The 18,265-nt window shown below is 37.1% G+C and overlaps 1 protein-coding gene across 4 annotated transcripts in view; it reads right to left on the bottom strand.

The window, feature by feature from the left end:
• LOC108746955 (protein sidekick) overlaps positions 1-16,484 on the bottom strand; it is a 39,092-nt gene extending 22,608 nt beyond the window's left edge. For 3 of the 4 annotated variants that reach the window (XM_018484102.1, XM_018484103.1, XM_018484104.1), the window contains exon 1: positions 14,917-16,484. In XM_018484102.1, the coding sequence (XP_018339604.1) occupies positions 14,917-15,010 (94 nt within the window). In that variant the 5' untranslated portion in view covers positions 15,011-16,484. The remainder of the gene's footprint in view (positions 1-14,916) is intronic. The other variant, XM_018484101.1, reaches the window with a different exon arrangement.
• Positions 16,485-18,265: the final 1,781 nt, after the last annotated feature.

Here is an 18,265-nt window from a genome sequence, read left to right as displayed (position 1 = left end):
AGCTGTGGTTATACAGCTTATATCATTTTGTGTGAGATGGCTCTTAATATAAAAAAAAATGACACATAATACACAAAATACAATATTACATATATTATATTTTGCGTGTGTGTGTGTGTGTGTGTGTATCTCATTTAAAACAAAAAAAAGTATTTACATATACGGTATATTTTAGTAATAAAATCTGAGTAATCTTGATATTTTGATTCTCTACAGTATAAAATAAAAAATTCGATTACGAACATTTCTTATTAAAATCCTTGTATAAAACGATACTAGAATTACCCTGGATCTATTGTACAACAGATTTTGAAGCCTTAAGTCATAAAAAATAGACGAATCAATTATTCTTCTCACATTCGATTGTAGTTACTTAATTTCTTACAATTTAAGGCTTAAAACTATATCTATTGTAGATCCGGACTTAAGCTTGCGTGTTTCTTCGAGCGATCAATAAAAAAAAATAAATAAATAAAAAAAAACCAGCAATGCGGGTACAGAAATGCATTTTTCGCTGCCAATTAAAGTGCAATTCTTTCAGGTATTATTTCAGGTTTCAGAATTATTTCAGGTATTATTAGACGAAGTTTCATTAAAATGCATCAACAACGACAGCAGATGCGATAAGTCATTTTAAGTGATGTAACACGCAATAGATTTTTCTTGCAACTTTCCAGATACAATGAATATCCGGTATCCCAGACAGAAATTGCATGGCGTTATTTCTTGCCAAGTTTGAATTGACTTTCCTAAATAAAAACGTCTACATATTTCAGTAAAATTTATAGCACTTCATTTTTAAAAATTTTCTATAACTGATACAGTTTCTCTCTCAAGAACCACTTTCTTCCATTCTTCATTTCACGTTTCATTTCATAAGGAATAAATTCTATCATTCCCAATGTGTTCCAGAAAGAGTTTGATTAAATATGAAAAAAAAAAGTATACACAGAGTGCCAACATTACGTTTTCGTTATTAAAGTTAATAGCAACATTCTCATTTCAATCAAAGTCGTTTTAAATTATGGTCTTTTTCGATGGAAACACCATCTGAAATTATTTCTTAAGCCATTATCGTGAATTGTCGAGAAAATGTCAAATTCATTTTTTTAACGTAGAAACTAGGAAAGTATTTCCATTCTCATCCTAGTTTTAGCACTTCGATATAATTAATAAAATTCTGTCTATAATAAATTCATGTTTGTTTGATTCCAGGACATCCCTATTCCGTCTATTTGTCGCTCACCAGACATTCGGTATAACGCGCTTGAATTCGATTGCGAAGCAACTGGCACATGCATGAAAAGTCAATGGTAGTTCAGACACGTTACCGAGGATATTTGGCTACTAGCCAGTAAACTGAGAAACGAAACGAGCAAGTTTCACGGTCGAGATTGGAATCTAGAATGCAGACGCTTATTAAGAGAAGAGGCCGTGATCCCGTAGAGAGTTAAACTCGCGTGAATTTTCCACTATAATCCTATATAATTTAAAAAAATAAAAATAGATATGACATTTTGCAGGACCACATTGATATTTGAGATATTTTTAATATCTCGAGGGAATAACTGCGAACCACGAACATGCCAAACTATCGCTGTTCGCACGCGATATTTACGAAATCTTCATCGCCATTGTTCACGGTGGTCGGGAAATTGGGACAACCGTAGCCTCTGAGTGCGCAGCAGCGGTTTCTTCGCATTGCGTGGAAACATTTACGGTTTCACGACGCGAGAAGAATCGCGCGAGAGATCCTGATCTCGCCCTTACGCTCGCGAAAGCGGCGCTTTGACCGATGCGTTGCATCGCGCAGCGTCTCGACTGTCTCGAGATTTAATAGAACGTTGGCGGGGAAAATATTTTCGTTTACGTCGAGACGTTTATTTATCTCGAAGGCGGGGAAATACCGACCACTGCGAAGGTCTTGTTCACATAAACACGTCCCGCGTCGATTTATACATGTCTCATTCCTCTTTTCTACCCTTTTATTCTTTTTTTAAACTACTTTAGATTTTTCCTAGCACTTTTATGCTCCTTTCTTTATATTCTATCAGCTATCTTATAAATGTAATGATTTAGAGTGCGTTTGTTTTTTTATACTTACATACTGTGAATGTAATTCTATCTTTATTGCTTGTTTCATGCAGGAGGAAGAACAAAGCGAGCTTAAAAACAAACGTATTCTTAATAAACGCAATTATTTCTTTTAATATTCCTTTTCTTTAATTTCTTAATTTAGACATAACGCCTTATTTTCTGCGTGTATTTTTAGGCATTATATTTGCATATTGCACTCGTAAATTATCACTTTTATGCAGGCAATAATTTATTATTATTATATTATTATTATATTTAACGATCCAATGAACGATGATGAGTCAGAGCTTAAGAGGAGAAAGGTGTTTTTTTTTAGGGGTTCATCTAGAAATAACCACCCGCCGGCGATGAAGTGTACTTACTTTAAAGTGCAATCAGGAGTGCAAGCGAGGCACATATGGTAGAAAAGCTCGGGTATGTAAGCTTGCACGAAATCGTTGCCACGTGTTGTTATCCGTGGTCGACGCACGTTCGAAGCTCGTAAAAAAGGCAAGAATTGAGTTCGAGCATGTTACGTTCCATTGAGCGTAAACAATCCACGTCCGGAACGTGGTTGACTTTAACGAACCGTCTAAGGGATCTTCTTCCCTAATCCGTGAATTTTTCAATCACGGAGAAATGTATATCGATCGTTGGATCGATTCAGTTGCCTACTTTAATCCCGGAAGCGTAATTTCCCTTCCCATGGAATAATAAGACGGCAATGACGGAAATGAGTTTAAAAACTAATGTCTGTCGCGCGTACAAGAATTTTTCTGTCATATATAAAGAAGATGAACAGACGACAAGAAAATATAGATATATGATGAAATGATTGATATTCATAATCCGTTCTTATTTTAAGGCACAGTTTTTCATTTTCTTAATTTGTGGTTAGATTGATAATCTGATAATAATATAAAAGTTGCATTTTTCTGGCTATGATTAATAACTAAACTGATTAGTGGATTCTAGTGGTAATTTTTAAAATAGTAACTTCAATGGTTTTGTAATGGTAAAATTATCATTACAAAATCATCAATTTAATGATTAACCGTAGCTAAAAAAATACTACTTTCACATTATCAAGTTAAATGAGATCAAGTCTAAATCACAAGTTAATAAGAAATTTAAAAAATGGGACCTGAGATTATCTTAAGTAATGTCTTAAGATGCTAGGGCTCTATGATTGATTTATAATATTATCTTAAGATTACAACTTGAGATGATCATAAATATAATAACCAACTATGAATACCAGCTGATTGTCTGTTTTTTCATAAATGCACATGTTTCATTTACTTGTCCGCGCGCTTCCCTTCCTCGCATCCACATCGTCGATTACAGCACATCCCCTCTACGGTGATTAATAGCTGAAGATGCATCGTTGCGAGAAATTGCAAGTCGCTCGTATGCGAAGTATCGCCCCGTCCTGTTATCGCAACGGTGCCGACCGAGCGTTTAAAAACCGCATGTTCAACGAGGCATAAGTCCGAATTAGCACACAGCCACATGCAGATTCCCACCGAAGATATCTTCCCATAGGCGAACTCCGTTGTCTATCTCTATCACGCATCCCGTTGTCCTGCAAAACCCTTCGTAATTACGAGTTCTCCATAAACCTTTCTTCTCTCCATACTCACTCATTCCTAATTATCTCCCTCTTTCAACATTTTAAGTTCGCATTTATATCATTTATATCATTTATCATTATAACGCTTTCATTACTTTCCGCCTTTCCATCTTGTATCTTTTTATACTTAGAAAACCCGAGAACATTAACGATCGTATCGAAACATAATTGCAGGTTCTCGAATGGTTTTCGTCTGTTCCTAAGTTTTCAAGGAACTCTTCCGGGTTAAAGGAAGAAAAACTGTTGCCCGAAAGTCTCTTGAAATAGGAGGGAAGTTTAAGGAATACCGCGCAAGAGGTTCTTCCACGTGTTAGCACGCGCTTCGGTTCACGAGGTTCAAATTAGCGCCATAAAGTGCATTCACGACGCGCCACACCGTAAAGTTTTCGGGGTCCCGTCCCCGATGCGGATGCACTCCTCTCCTCCAGGATTTTGTTATGCACGCGCGAGTGCACCGGCGCGGGCGGGAGGATGCTCCTGTTTCGAAGTTCAGTGAACAATCTGGGATGAAATGAATGAGGACAGCTGTCGGATGTACCATGTGCGGCATGTATACGTAAGTCGGGAACCTGTGCAAGTTGCCTGCTGCAACACGGATGCAAGGACGCTTCTCTAAAGGGGAGTCTTTTAACGCGTCCGATTACACGCGCAAAGCACACCAATATCCCCTGCCTTATCCCTTTTCTGTCGTTCTGCAGAAAGAAAAAAATACATAAAACTTTTTACTGTGGGGGTTTGAATTAATCCGAGGCTTGACCGTGTTCAGCAGAAAAAGCAGAAAATCATAGTACTTTAGTAAACATATACAATAAAATAATCATTAGTAAACAACACCTGATAAATTAATATGTTTTAAAATAAAATAAAAATTAATGACTCATAAAATCAATTTTATTCAGTTAAAAATTGCGTTAACATAAGTTAAATTTAAAATTATTTTTCATATGATTTTTTAAAATTAAATCATTTTTCTTTATAAATAAATTTTTTAACGCTTAATTTATATTGGAAAATCATATTTTGAAATGTAACTGCAGAAAATACAAAATAATATATTATTGTGTTTTATTTGGATTTAACGTGATTCTGTGCTTCGATAAAAAAATTAATTAATAAGTTTTTCACATCACACTAACATTTAGATCTCACTTAATTTTACTATTCGATTTGGTAACAATAGTTAAATATTTTAATTTTAGTATGTTGTCTAGATTTGTCCATAGCTTCTTATCGTTCTCATTACTTTTACACTGTTTTAACACACCAGTCCTCTGTACTATAGTTAATTTTTGCAATCGTTTTATTCTTAATTGCCGTTAAAATTTTTTAAATTTAATTTTAATATGTTCTATCTAATAAGCCATAAAAATTGACCAATCATAATCCAATGTGAGGAAAATAATCGTCTGCAATCGATTAATTTTTACTTACAGCTATTATAAGTTGCGTTCAGCAGAATATTTATTTTGCAACTGTTGGAAGTTTTCTTCGCGCTGCGCGTTGGTTGGATTAGATCTAGAAAAATAATCCTAATCTCAGCGAAGAAAACTTTCAACAGTTGCAAAATAAACATTCTGCTAAACGCGACCATAATGTAGGCACGATAGTTTCAATCATTTCTCAACAGAAGAACGAACAGAGTTGCATGTAAATATACACATTTATTGAAAAACACGGAGGGCTCTTCAATAAAAAGTAAACAGGGTAGAATTTCCATTTATTTGCCTAGTTGGCGATGGATGTAAACTGTACTAAACAGAATCCAGCGGTTGTGGAGTGCGACGCACACTTGAAAAACGATCCATGACCCGGCTTCGTGACTTTATTTCTGGCCATGCGTAGCCGTGCGTGCAGCACGCGTGTAGCCAGACGGTCACGCGGCGACCGTAAGTCGTATTACACGAGAGAGGGTCTCCGGGCGGCCTATTTTACGACCTTGAAGAAATCTTGCCTTACCTCGTCACCGTGACTGGGTACTGCGTGAATGTATCGTGTGGAGAACAAAAGCGCATCTACGAAGTGCAAACGACATCACGCCGTGTGCATTCTTTTTCTTTTCTTACATCACACTGTACGACGTCCAAGGCTAATATTCCTCGTTCGTTAAAGTCGCAACATCAAGAAATTCTTGGTATTTGTACGTGTTTGATGAAGTGGCTACGAAAAAGTGATTGCAAAGATGTGATAAGTAAAGAATAATCTGACTCTCCCTTAACATCATTTCTATACGTTGATTGTCCACAATTGTAATTAAAATAAATCTTAAAAATAGATATTAATTGAAAATCGATGGAGAAATATTTTATAAATAAGCGAAAGAAGTTATATTCGGTCAAAATGACTTCTTATGTCTAATAATATTTTATATTGTGAATTTGCTTGAACTGGAAGTTCACACAATAAAATTATTATCAAGATCCTCTTTGATGGAATATATGATCTTCTTCGCTCATTTAAGAATATATAAATTGACCAAGAGATTCGGAATTACTGAAAGAACCTCAGATTGAGTCAAGTTACATCCCGAGGAGCGCGCAGTTTCTCACAGTCCTTTCCTTCGCGTGACGTCCTTCGTCTTCTGCCCGTCTTCCTCCCTTGCTCTTATTGCGAATCTTGTTCTCGCCGCGAAGGAAACTCGTCTTGTGAAAAGACGTACAAATCGCTCGAAGGTACGCCAGCGATCGCGCGAACGATTTAACGTATCCACGCTAATTCCTCTCGCGCAAAACAGGAAATCGCGGTTAGGTGGTAGAACAGATGGAAATTGAGAGGAGAAAGAAGTTGAGCGAGTCTCAGAATACACTCGATGTATCCAAGTGCTACACAACTTAAGTAATAATGAATTCCGTCCATTTGCATTACGTAGATTAGGGCATAAGCCAGCTATTCTATATGAAATTAGAAAAATTAAATGTTATGTATAAAATTTTATGTATAAAAGCATATAAATATTTTAAATGTTTACACTAAGAAAAATGGTTCGGTTGGATTAAATAGTAATTCTGGTGGAAAACGGACAAATCGAACATATCCCATCTTCGCGTTGTATTTCCATTATTTCTTATTTTTGCTTTATCTTTTTATCGTTGTCTTTTATACACTTTGTATTGTATAAACTTGTATAAACAGCCTTTAATGTGTATTAATCCAGTGCAGTGTGAACGACCGAATTCACCATAAGCTCTTCGTTTATCATCTTGAGAGATTTCCCACTTATTCCACCGTATAAACACATCCTTCATTTTGTCCGCTCGTGGCTCAGAACGAAACGGAAAGGAATGAAGTCACTCGGTAGAGAATTCGCTTACGTAAATCGCGGAAACATCAAGAAACTCCTGATTTTCATTTCACGAAGGCGCAAGAGTCATCCAAGCCGCAATGTGAATTGCGCCTCGGTGAGAATGACGCAACCGTCAATGATTAATCTGAAAGAATGCAGCGTGTCGCGGAATAGACAATCCATGTTACGCTACGCCTGTCTCAAATGTCCTTTCGCACTCGCGCTCAGGTGAGCGAGAATTTCCGTTACCGATAAGGAAAGGGTTACCTTGAAGCGAGGTACGTTGTGCAAGAGTGCAAGCTGCAAATTGACTCGAAATAACCATAACGTGTGCAACGTGCGCGTCGCTCCGTTCACCGATATTTTCACTTTTCATCGCGATTCCATCGCATGGTCAGCGGCGGAACAAAGGAAACATATAGCGGAGGAAATACACATATAGCGGACACGCGAGCAAAAGAGAACAAGAGAGGAGGAAAGAAGAGGTACGTGGGAGATGAAGTGCACGTCGGAGAAACGGCGCGGGATGCACTTGCTTCGACACACGCGAGTCACGCTGGGAAATGTCGCGGGCGAATAATGGGCGAGGAGACACGTAATTTGCTTCTCTGTGGGCGTGACAGAAACGGAAAGTTAAGTTTCGCAATTTTTCCACCGTGTGTGCACCAGGCGAAGGTATTACGTTTTATTTTATTATTACGCGGAAAGTGTTTACGCCGTGACGTTGCGTATTCTGTACGCAAGAGATTTATCGTCCTGCATTTAATCTCTTCCTCTCATTATTAAGTCCGATTTCATAATGTAAGATTAACTGCACCTACCCTGTGGCGAAAATTTTTCTCATAATTTTTATACGAATTGGAACATTTTTCAGAAATACTCAGAAATATTCGGAAAGTTTACATCTTCTTTCAGAATTTTTCACACAAGTGAATTCTGAAATATTCTGAAATTTCTCATAATTTAAAAAATATATATTTTTCAATTTTTTAAAATTTTATAACATTTCATCAGAAATTTATACTTACAAAAAATCTTCGAAATCTTACGATATTTTATAAAATATATACGAAAAATTCTGAGAAAAGGTATAGATTCTCTAAGAAATGTTCTATGTTCGTATAAAAAAATGTGAGAAAGTTATAAAATTATATAGAAATTCTGAAAAATTATAGGAAAAATTTTGAGAAAAATTGGGTAATCTCGGTTCAATTTTTATACTTTCCAATTTTTAAATTGGAAAAAGATGAGTAAGTTGAATTGAGATTAAAATTAATCTTGTGAAATCGGGCTTAAATCTTCTTTGCCAATTATTAAATCTCAAACCGTGTTAATTATCTAAATATTGCAAACAATTAATTACATTAAAATGCAAAAACAAGTAATTTTGTTGTACGGCATGCAATACGAGAAAAACAAAGCGAGTCTGCATCTCCGCACGGTAATTTGCTGGCGAACGCGATTGCCACGCTCTGCACGATATCGGAATGAGCTGTGGAAATGTAACATTGGCGAGCTACCAAAAAACAATTTACCGCGAAAGCGGGAGCGATTGGAGGATTCGTTGCCATTTGCAACGGTGAAAATCCGAGAAATATGCGTGCCTTAACAAGAAATAAATATGAGAAATTGCTGCAAATCAACCGAGCCACGAATGTATGATACGCGAATATGGAACTCCTCTACCGTACCGTAGAAACTCCTATTTATGACGCCGAGAGAGCACAAGTACCCAGCAGGCCTAAGAGAATAAAACCGAGAAGAAGTTACAGAGAGAGAGAGAGAGAGAGAGAGAGAGAACACGAAGGAGAGAAGACGAAGAAGAAGAAGAAGAAGCCATGAAAGACGAGAAAGCCTTGCCGAGGAAAAGGAGGGAGCGGTCAGTGGCCCCTGTGCACCAGCTACCGCATCGCCATGGCATCACCTCGCGTCGACGAGTTCCACGGCGAATAATAATGGGAAATTACGGAGAGGCGTACGGTGACGACTTTGAGGCCTGGCTGCTTTTTGTCGTTGCCAGAGATAAGACCTGCGACTACGGTAACGAGGTCGAGACAATAGCGGTTCCGAAGCGGCGCGGCGGCGTGGCGCAGGTTCCCTCGGTTGCCCTCGGTTGCATTCTGAGCGTTCCAACTTTCCTTCGAGAGGCCGGCTCGCGAAGGAGGGATCCGATGAAGAATTTGTTGTAATGACCGAGAGACGGGGTCAAAGATTCGAAGATCTTCCAGCTTGCATCCGGTACCTCTCTTGAGAGGGATCTCGTTTTCTTTTTCTCTTGTTTCATGCATTGACAGAAATGTTTGGTTATAAACAACTATGTGAATTATCGAAATTTTATGTTGGAATTAAAAGAATTGTATTGTTCTAATCAAATTTTGATTAGAATAACAAAGTTCCAAATATAACAAAATTTTGGTCGTTCATATCAAACATTTCCCTTATGTACGTGAAAAAAAAAAAGAAGAGAAATTGCTCTTCCAGATGCAAGCCGGAAGATCTTCAAATTTCAATGTTGGATTCATTCGTCCTTTCTTTTATCCATCTAATTCCCTGCATTTAATAAAAAAATTCGACGGATTAATGACAATGTTTGTCTCTATATTATTCGATTCTTTTTCTTTTTGAGTGTAGTAGAGCAACGCATTCTTTTGAAGTATTGCATTTCCGCTTATTTACTTTTCTGTCTGCTATTATATTCTGATATCCTGGTAAGAAAATTTGATGCACCAATACGTTTCAATCGGCAAAAAGGATTTCACGGATAGGAAAAAAAAATGGAGAAAACAGACCAGGCTTCAACGAGAAAGGAGACGGGCGGTATCAAACGTGGCGAGGATTCCATGGCACGGAGGACAGGTAATGAAGATGACGCGGTCATGGAACAATAAAAGCAAAAGGTAGCCGGCACATCCGGTCGGAACGACAGCTCAGGAGAGGATAACGGCCTAAGGCCACTCGGGACCGGTAAAGGCCGCAAACTACGGTCTCAAGTCTTTTGCCGAGTTTTTACTGTCGCAACTCGCAGAAATCGTTACGTCGTGCCGATGATATACCATCGGCGACGTTACGCTCAACTGTGCTGCAATAAAAATATTGTACGGAGCACCTCTCGCAAAAATGCACTCTTTTCGAACTAGAGAATTATTTCACCGAGTTTAAGATGATTTAAAAAAAAGGCTTTTATAACAATAATGTTCACGTTTTCTGGGATATACTTAAACAATTGAAAAATGCACGTCTGTTCAAAAGCTAAGTTCCAGCAAGAGAAACAAACATTTTCAGTTTGTTTCGAATAGATTTTACTTTAATGGAATTTTAGTTCAATTTATTTGCAAAGATAGATACTATTAAAAATTGAAGAATTATGTGCATGTGTGATGTAAAAGTAAATTACTAGATTTGCACTACACAGAACGTAGGATTTCTAGTAATTTATTGAAAGAGCAATTCAGACAAATGCATATATAGACTTAAAATAGTAACCTTTTTTCGACATTTCCGCCAAGAAAAGATCAATTTAAAAAGAAAATATTCGCAGATAAATGAATGGTCTCTTGCTTTTTAAGCCCTTTTTGAAACTCGTCGGTTTTATGAATGACTAATCCAGGAAGTCTTTCTCTCTTCCCGGATTCGCCACTCGATAGTCCTACCTAGTCGAAGAAAAGCACACTCACTCGATGGAGTAAGTAGAAAGCTATAGAAAATGGTGGGAGCATTCTATGAGCGAGGGAGCAGAGCGAGGAGACTTGTCGAGGACCAGGTAAAGGCCCTTGTTCTCCATTGTGCCACGGTAGAGCTGACGCCAGTGATAGATACCTTTTCTAGTACATGCGCCGTATACACGTGTATATGGTTACTACTACTAATGTTCTCTGTCTTCCACACGCAGGTTAAAACGCAAGCCCTTTTTATATCGGCCAAACGTGCGGCAAACCGGCTCTCATTTTCTTCCACGAAGTCTACCAGCAGTTAACGATAGCGCGATGGCACGGCAACCAATGTAATGTTTCATTATATTATTTTTTCTTATTTTCTTATACCATTATACTGTTATTACGCCGTTGAAGATGGTTATAATATTTCAATGTTTTACGACAGAAGGAAATTTGTCCCATAAATTTTTATTTATGCATACTTAAGATTATCATTATTTATAGCCATCTGTTGTAAATCTAATAACAGATATTTTGTGGCTTCCTATATATAACTGCCACGAGTACTGTCGAATAAGACAGTCTCTCTTATAGAAAGTTATCGCTCGATTTTTATGGAAAAAAATAGAAATGCGCAATTTGGTAGAATAGTACGAGACCCCTCGGCATCGTGGCTCTTATCTCCCTTTATCTGCCAGTCTACTGGTATCAATGCTCAACGTTGTCTAAAGGAAATTTAATCAATGGAGGGGCCTGTCCTCATTACAGAGTTGCGCGTGGCATAAGCTAAATGAAAAGCAAGATTGTTTAATTTTTTCTTTCTTTCTTTTGTATCTTTTCTAGAAAAATTAAAACGGTGATCTTTAAGTTAAGACCGGAATGAAAGGATTCCTAAGCGGAATGAAAAGATTCACTCCAACTGCGCGCCGAATTGTTCAAATAATGATTTGAAGTAGAGGTACAAGTTTGGACAATGTAGTTAAAAAACGGAACTCTATTCATAATTGACCGAATGTCTGAAGATTCGACTGTTCAAAAAGCTCGAGATAAATTCGAGAGCAACTCAATACAAATTCGGAGATAAAGTTAATTATTCACAGACGGGAATAATTAGGAAATTTGTTTGTTCCTTTCTCGTAATATAATCGGAATAATTAACTATTAGTAGATATAAATAAATATATGAGATAAAGACCTTATTTAAGGCGGATCTTAGTGAATAATTTTTTATGGATTTTTACAACTCTCAGTTCAAGCAAATTCCGATTATTTGATTCGAAAGTCCTAGATTGAAACTGGAATAATATCACAAGTTAAATTGACAAGCAATTTAATATTTACTGATATTAATAAACATATTTAAAACATCTGTAAAGAATTTATTACGAAAAATATCATCTCAGTCGGGATTCAAACTTTCTTCCTCAAGACGTCCGCACGGAATGTGGAAGAACCAAGTGAATCCTAGCTGAAGTGATATTTTTCGCAATAAATTCTTTACGGTGTTTTAAATGTATTCATTAGCATCACAGTAACATTAAATTGCTCGTCAATTTAATTTATAACTATACAATTAGTCTAGGGTTGTGTTTTAAGACCGACAAATATAATCAGTGCGCTTAAATTAGAAATTGTAAAAATTCACGTGAGTGAAAAATGTCATATTCGGTCAGAATTCGTTTTTCGTGTCTAATAATGTTTCTTGTAAATTTCCAGTTGAAAAATTTATATAAAAATATTATTAGGCACCAAGTCCTTTGACCGAATATGGTCCTTTTTACTTAATATTAATTATTACTTTGCTTTTTTGTTTATATCCAAGTTCGAATTGCTGTTGATGCAATAGATAGGTACATGATATATGTTTAATATTCATCGGAGAAATATATTTTGTATTCACATGTCTGATTTTTTAGTCACATACTTCTGTCATACAAAACGCAAGAGGAAACGTAAAAAAATGAATAGAAAGGGTTAATTTGGAATTGTCCCCATGTGCGGCACGTGCTCATGGCCATTGAGCCTCCCCCTGCCTTCTCCCTGCAAATGAGACGAGAGGTCAATGGTTTAACTTCGTTCGCACAATTGGTCTGGATTAACGTCGTAATAAATCTCAATTAGGGTCGCTCCTACGCCGCACACTTGACCGCCCTAGAGAAGATCTCGCAGATTTTTCCCCCCCGGCGCGTATGATCCACCAGGGGTTTCGTTCGCACGCCGCAGGATGGCATTTATTGAGAAGTAATCACCGTGCAAGGCGCGTGCGACGCGTTTGCATACAGTTACTTATGCGTTTACGTAAGCTAAATTATCTTTCCATACATAAATCTCGATCCCTTTTAGCAAATATCATTCCTCTTCACCAGATAAACAGATAGCTAGATAAATTAAACAGCATCGGTCAGTTTAACGTTAATCATCGACGCGGTTAATAATACCCTATTCTCTTATGTTTGACTGTGTCATTTAAAATTCCTTTCTTCGATAAATAAACATGAAATAATTTTAAAATTTCTGCGTGAGAGATTTAATAAAATTATTCGAGTCATACAGATTTCTCGAAGTTGCTCTTTGATCTCTTCTAACATCGACCCTTTGTGTTTCTTTGGGTTTCTTGATTAATAAATCTCAGATAGAACGTTGTAAGTAAACTACTAGAAGAGATATAAAATTCTCTGTCTGTCTTTCGTTCATTTTCTCCTTTTTTTTTTCTATTAACTATCAATTATATTTACATATATCATAGTACCATCGCGCGTACGCCACTTGAGAATCTCTCGAAATTTATTCAACATGAAGCGATAGATATGCTCGATATTCAAATTAATTCATTAATCTAAGTTGTGGATTTTCTTCTCTCTTCTCCCTTTTCCCTCTTTCCCGTTTCTTTAATATTCTTTCCCATTTCAATGAAAACATTCGAAGATCTTTGTAAACATTTCATGAAGAATTCGCAGAATTATTCGGCATCTAGATTCTCCGACAATTTTTTAGTTGTTTGCAAAATAATCCACTTGCGAAATAATTTCTACAATTATAGATTAACTTTAATCTCAATTTAATCTACTCGTATTTTTTACATTTTTCTAGATCTAAAAATTAGAGAAAGAATAAAGAGTTAATTAATTGAGATTAATAGATAAAGATAAATCTATATTGATAAAAAAGGATTATGTTTATTTCTACTAACCTAAATTAATATTAATCTCGGTTTAACTTTTCATCTGTTTCTAGTTCTAAGAATTAGAAAAAGATGAAGAGCAAGTTGAACCGAAATTAAAGTCAACCTACATTGATAGAACGCAGAAACGAGCAATAGATGACTTCGACTAAACTTCGATTGACTTAACTGGCGATTAAGTGAAAATTGCGTTCTTGCAAGTTCTATAATCATATAATTATATATTTCTATAATTATATAATACATGTCTTAATCTAATCATTCTTCCCATGTGTTAAACAACAAAATAGATAGATGTTTCTATCCGCGCTAATAAAATAGCAAATTAGCGATAAGAGTTAATTGCCAAGTAGGTTAAAGTTATTTGCCCAGTGAGTTTTGTACCTGTTACGGTAAAATTCTTATTATCACAACATGTAATAAAATCAAATAAAACGTTATACTCTCTAAAACTTACACTGAATTGCATTCTGAAGAGTGAAATCTCATTTTTATGCCTATTTCTACCAATATAGATCAATTTTAATCATAGCTCAACTTACTCTTCATCTTTTTCTAATTCTTAGGCCCAGTTCCACAACTCACGATTAATTCTTAACCGAGGTTCAACTTGTATCTCATCTATTTCTAATTCTAGAATTGAAAGGAGACAATGAATAAGTTAAAAATTAACTCGGTTAAAAGTTAACCGTGAGTTGTTGAACTAAACCTTAGAATTAGAAAAAGATGGAGTTAGTTAAATCGAGATTAAAATTAAACTACATTGGTAGAAACACGCATTGAAAACTAAGTCATTCTTTTTAAAAACTGGCATAACTTTTATTCCTTAGAATGAGATTCCAAAGAAAGAGATTTTTAAACTTTGCTTAAAATCAAAATAACGTTGGTGCAATCGGGACCTAAGCAATACAAACAAAATCGTTGAATTAATTATAACAATAAAGATCTGTTTGATGTATTGAAAAAATTAAGAACGAAGTGTGTATTAGAGATTTTATCTTAATGATTTTGCTACTTGAATATAAAGCGTTGATTTAAGTTAATTTTCAAGTAGCAAAGAATTTAGAGAGTATAATGAAAACTGATGATTTACCGGTGGCGCAGATGCCGCCGATGATCCAGACGAGGCAGACACCGGCGAGAAGGCCGCGCGTCCTCGCGGAGGTCGCCGCCGGCCGCTGCTCCATCCTCTTGCCTCGCCGTTGCGCGACGTTGACCTCCCTAGCTCCCCTTCTCCCCCTCCCCCTCCTCGTCTTCGTCCGTCGCCTTCTTCTCCACCGTCGTAGCCTGCCTCCTTCGCTCGCAGCCGCTGCGCGTAAGAGGCTCCGGAAGCGTACGGGCTACGCCAATCGCGACGATTCGCGCCGCGTCCCCGTCACACGCACACTCGCGACTCGCATTCCGCGATGCTCGCCGATGTTCTTTCACTCCCTCCGTTTCTTCTCGGTCACGTTCGAAGGAGGCGCGAGGCGTACAAACGTCCGCTCAAGGTTCTTAAGCTTCACTATCGCTGGATATTAGCCGCTGGAATAAACCTTCAATTACTACGAAGATTGGACTTAGCCTTCCTTCTTCTTCTTCTTCTTCTTCTTTTCTTCTCTTTTTTCCAATGTGAATTTCTGACCTGCGAAGGTTCACAGTATCGTAAAAATCCAATGATCCAAGGATCAAGTGTCAAACCTTCAAGGAGAGATCGACACTCCTTTTATCGAGGGAATTTAAGAAGAATTGTACTCACAAGGTAGTTGGATTCGCACCCTTCTTACTTCACAAGATCCAAGACGAACGGGGAAACGACTTGTATTCCCCGTGGAAGAAAAGGAGAAACGAAACGTCAGAGATGCAAAAGGTTTAACGAAAATCGCGTCCCCGCGAATGTATCTTGTTCGAACGTTCGCTCGTGCGAGCCGACTTCTTCGGGTTTCTCTTTAAAGACGGGCTCGCTCCTCGCGATCTCGTGCCCTTCTTCTCCCTCTCTCGCTTCTTCCCACGCTCTTCTCTCTTTCGCGCGAGAACTGACGTCCGTGAGGGAATCCACAGGAATTAACGATGGAAGGGACCCACATCGATCGAGATCGATCGTCCTCTCCGTCGTTTCCGCTCGCTTTCGATTGTAAATCAAATGTAAAACCGCCGTTCAACCGACGATCGCAGACTCAGCCGAGACGTAGTCAATCGCGTTCAGTTTTCACTCTCGCTTCTCACTCGACAACGCGACGCGTTTGAACTCGCCGCGGAAGGTCTCGCGGAAGGTCTACCGCACACGCGGTATCTCAGCAGTGTCAACAGTAAAAAGTTCACACGACGACGAATTCTTCCCCGCCACCCAAGATCTATCCTCCCCGCGGGAGGGAAGGTAAACGCGGACGCTCGCGCACGTTCACCTGGTAACACCTGGCAACACCTGGTGAAGGTGTACACAACACCGTTGAAATCCGCTCGCGGAGAATTTCGCGAGGAATGTCGGACCGAACGCCGAGGAACGCGGAGGAAATGCTTGATCGCGATCCACTACTTCCTATCGCGACGAGAGAATCGGACCGACCTCGAGGCGCCGTTCAAGTTGGTCCAAGTTCCGTTGCAATCGACGCGCTCGCACCGCGTCGCTCGGCAAACGCGTTCGCACGACAAGCAAAGGAGCGTCAACTTAAAATCGCGTGCACGCGCATGCCCGTCGCAGGCACTACTGACCGACCAATCGTCGCTGAGTATTCGCTCGCGCTCTTGCTCGGCTGCGTTCGGCAACTCATCGGCGAGCGGACAATGTCACGTCGCATAGCGCGACACTGGCCAATCAGACGCCGCCGCAACTAGGGAATTTTCAGTTCCCGCCGATTTTGTGATGTGCCACTTGTTGAATACCGCTGATAAAATGAAGGACGAAGGAATAAAATTAACTGACTTCAATCAACTTCAATTAACTTAATCAGCATTTTATTAAGGTATCGACATTATTTTAATTGCACCAACATTACTTTAATTTTAAGCGTGGCTTAAAACTCTCTCCCTTTTTGTCTCTCTATCGGTTTTAAAAAAAGAAAGAGAGATTTTTAAACTTTGCTTAAAGTCAAAATAACGTGTTGATGCAATCGGGACTAAGCAATACAAACAAAATCATTGAATTAATTAATAAAGGTCTATTCGATATATTGAAAAAATTAAGAACAAAGTGTATATTAGAGATTTTGTCTTAACGATTTTGCTACTTGAATATAAATTGTTGATTAAAAATAAAATGTTGATTTAAGTTAATTTTCAAGTAGCAAGGTGATGTTAAACGATGTTTTTAACGCTAAAAGTGTCTTTAAAGTGTAACCTAATTGTTACTTGCAATTATCCTTAAAAAAGAGACTTTTTTTAATTAAAAGTGTGCAAATGAAAATTTTGAGTATGCACATACACGTGCAAATAATGAGCAATCGCGAATAAGCTATAGAAAGTTATAATAGTTTATTTTTTTTAACGTTGGGAAGAGCTAACTTCACACATGAAACATTGAAAAAAAATAATTATCTGCAATTTTTTAAAAATGCATATTTGATACAATGTAATTGTAATCGTAGCAATTTGTGAAGTTTCTTTTTAAATTAAAAAAACTTTCGTGACAGGTAATATTTTAACTATATGTCTCTCGCGTAAAATGAAAATTCAAATAAATCGACTCGATCTAGATTAATATTGCTCTTTAATTACAACAAAAAATATGTTGAGTTTGTAAAGAAAAAATATTGAGAATGAATTTAAAAATATCAAAATTGGTTTTGATACTTTGAAAATTCTTTAATTCAATAGAATACAATGTTCTCAACGAATTGTCGAAAAACGATCGTTAATCGTTTACTGCGCAAGTGCCGTGACTTTTACCGTTGCGTTCCAAAAGCAGTTTTGAAACGTACTTCAGTCAAACTATGATCAACTTGTGCAAATTCATTTTGTTACATAATACGAGTAAAATTATTAATTTTTGTTCAATAAATGGAAACAAAATGTAGATTAGATAATAAAGATAATAAATAATTCACAATTTCACTAACAAGAAAAATAGTTCTGCTTGTTGAATTAATTAAAAAATATAGAAAAAATTTTAATTGATTAATTTAGATTACACTTTGATTGTCAAGCTGATTTTAAAATTTGAGTTTAATATATCTACAATAACATATTATTTTAATTCTTTATTCTTTAATTTTTTTTCCTTTTAATATCTTAATATTTTAATTTCTAAGCTAGTGACAAAGAATTATGCATTAAAAAATTTGGTTGTAATAAGCATTTTATTGAAAATTCAGTCGAAATTACTATACGAGTGTGTGATTGTCTGGTAAATTTTTCCCATTTAGTTGGTAAGTTAGTAAATTTAGTTGGTAAATTGTAGTCCAAATATTCATTCTTCCCGCCAATATTCCAGCTGCTCTCATTTGTCATACATGAAACATGGCATG

Source organism: Trachymyrmex septentrionalis, unplaced genomic scaffold (assembly GCF_001594115.1).
Source record: "Trachymyrmex septentrionalis isolate Tsep2-gDNA-1 unplaced genomic scaffold, Tsep1.0 scaffold19, whole genome shotgun sequence".
Classification (NCBI taxonomy): domain Eukaryota; kingdom Metazoa; phylum Arthropoda; class Insecta; order Hymenoptera; family Formicidae; genus Trachymyrmex; species Trachymyrmex septentrionalis.
This window is presented reverse-complemented; position numbering and strand designations above follow the sequence as displayed.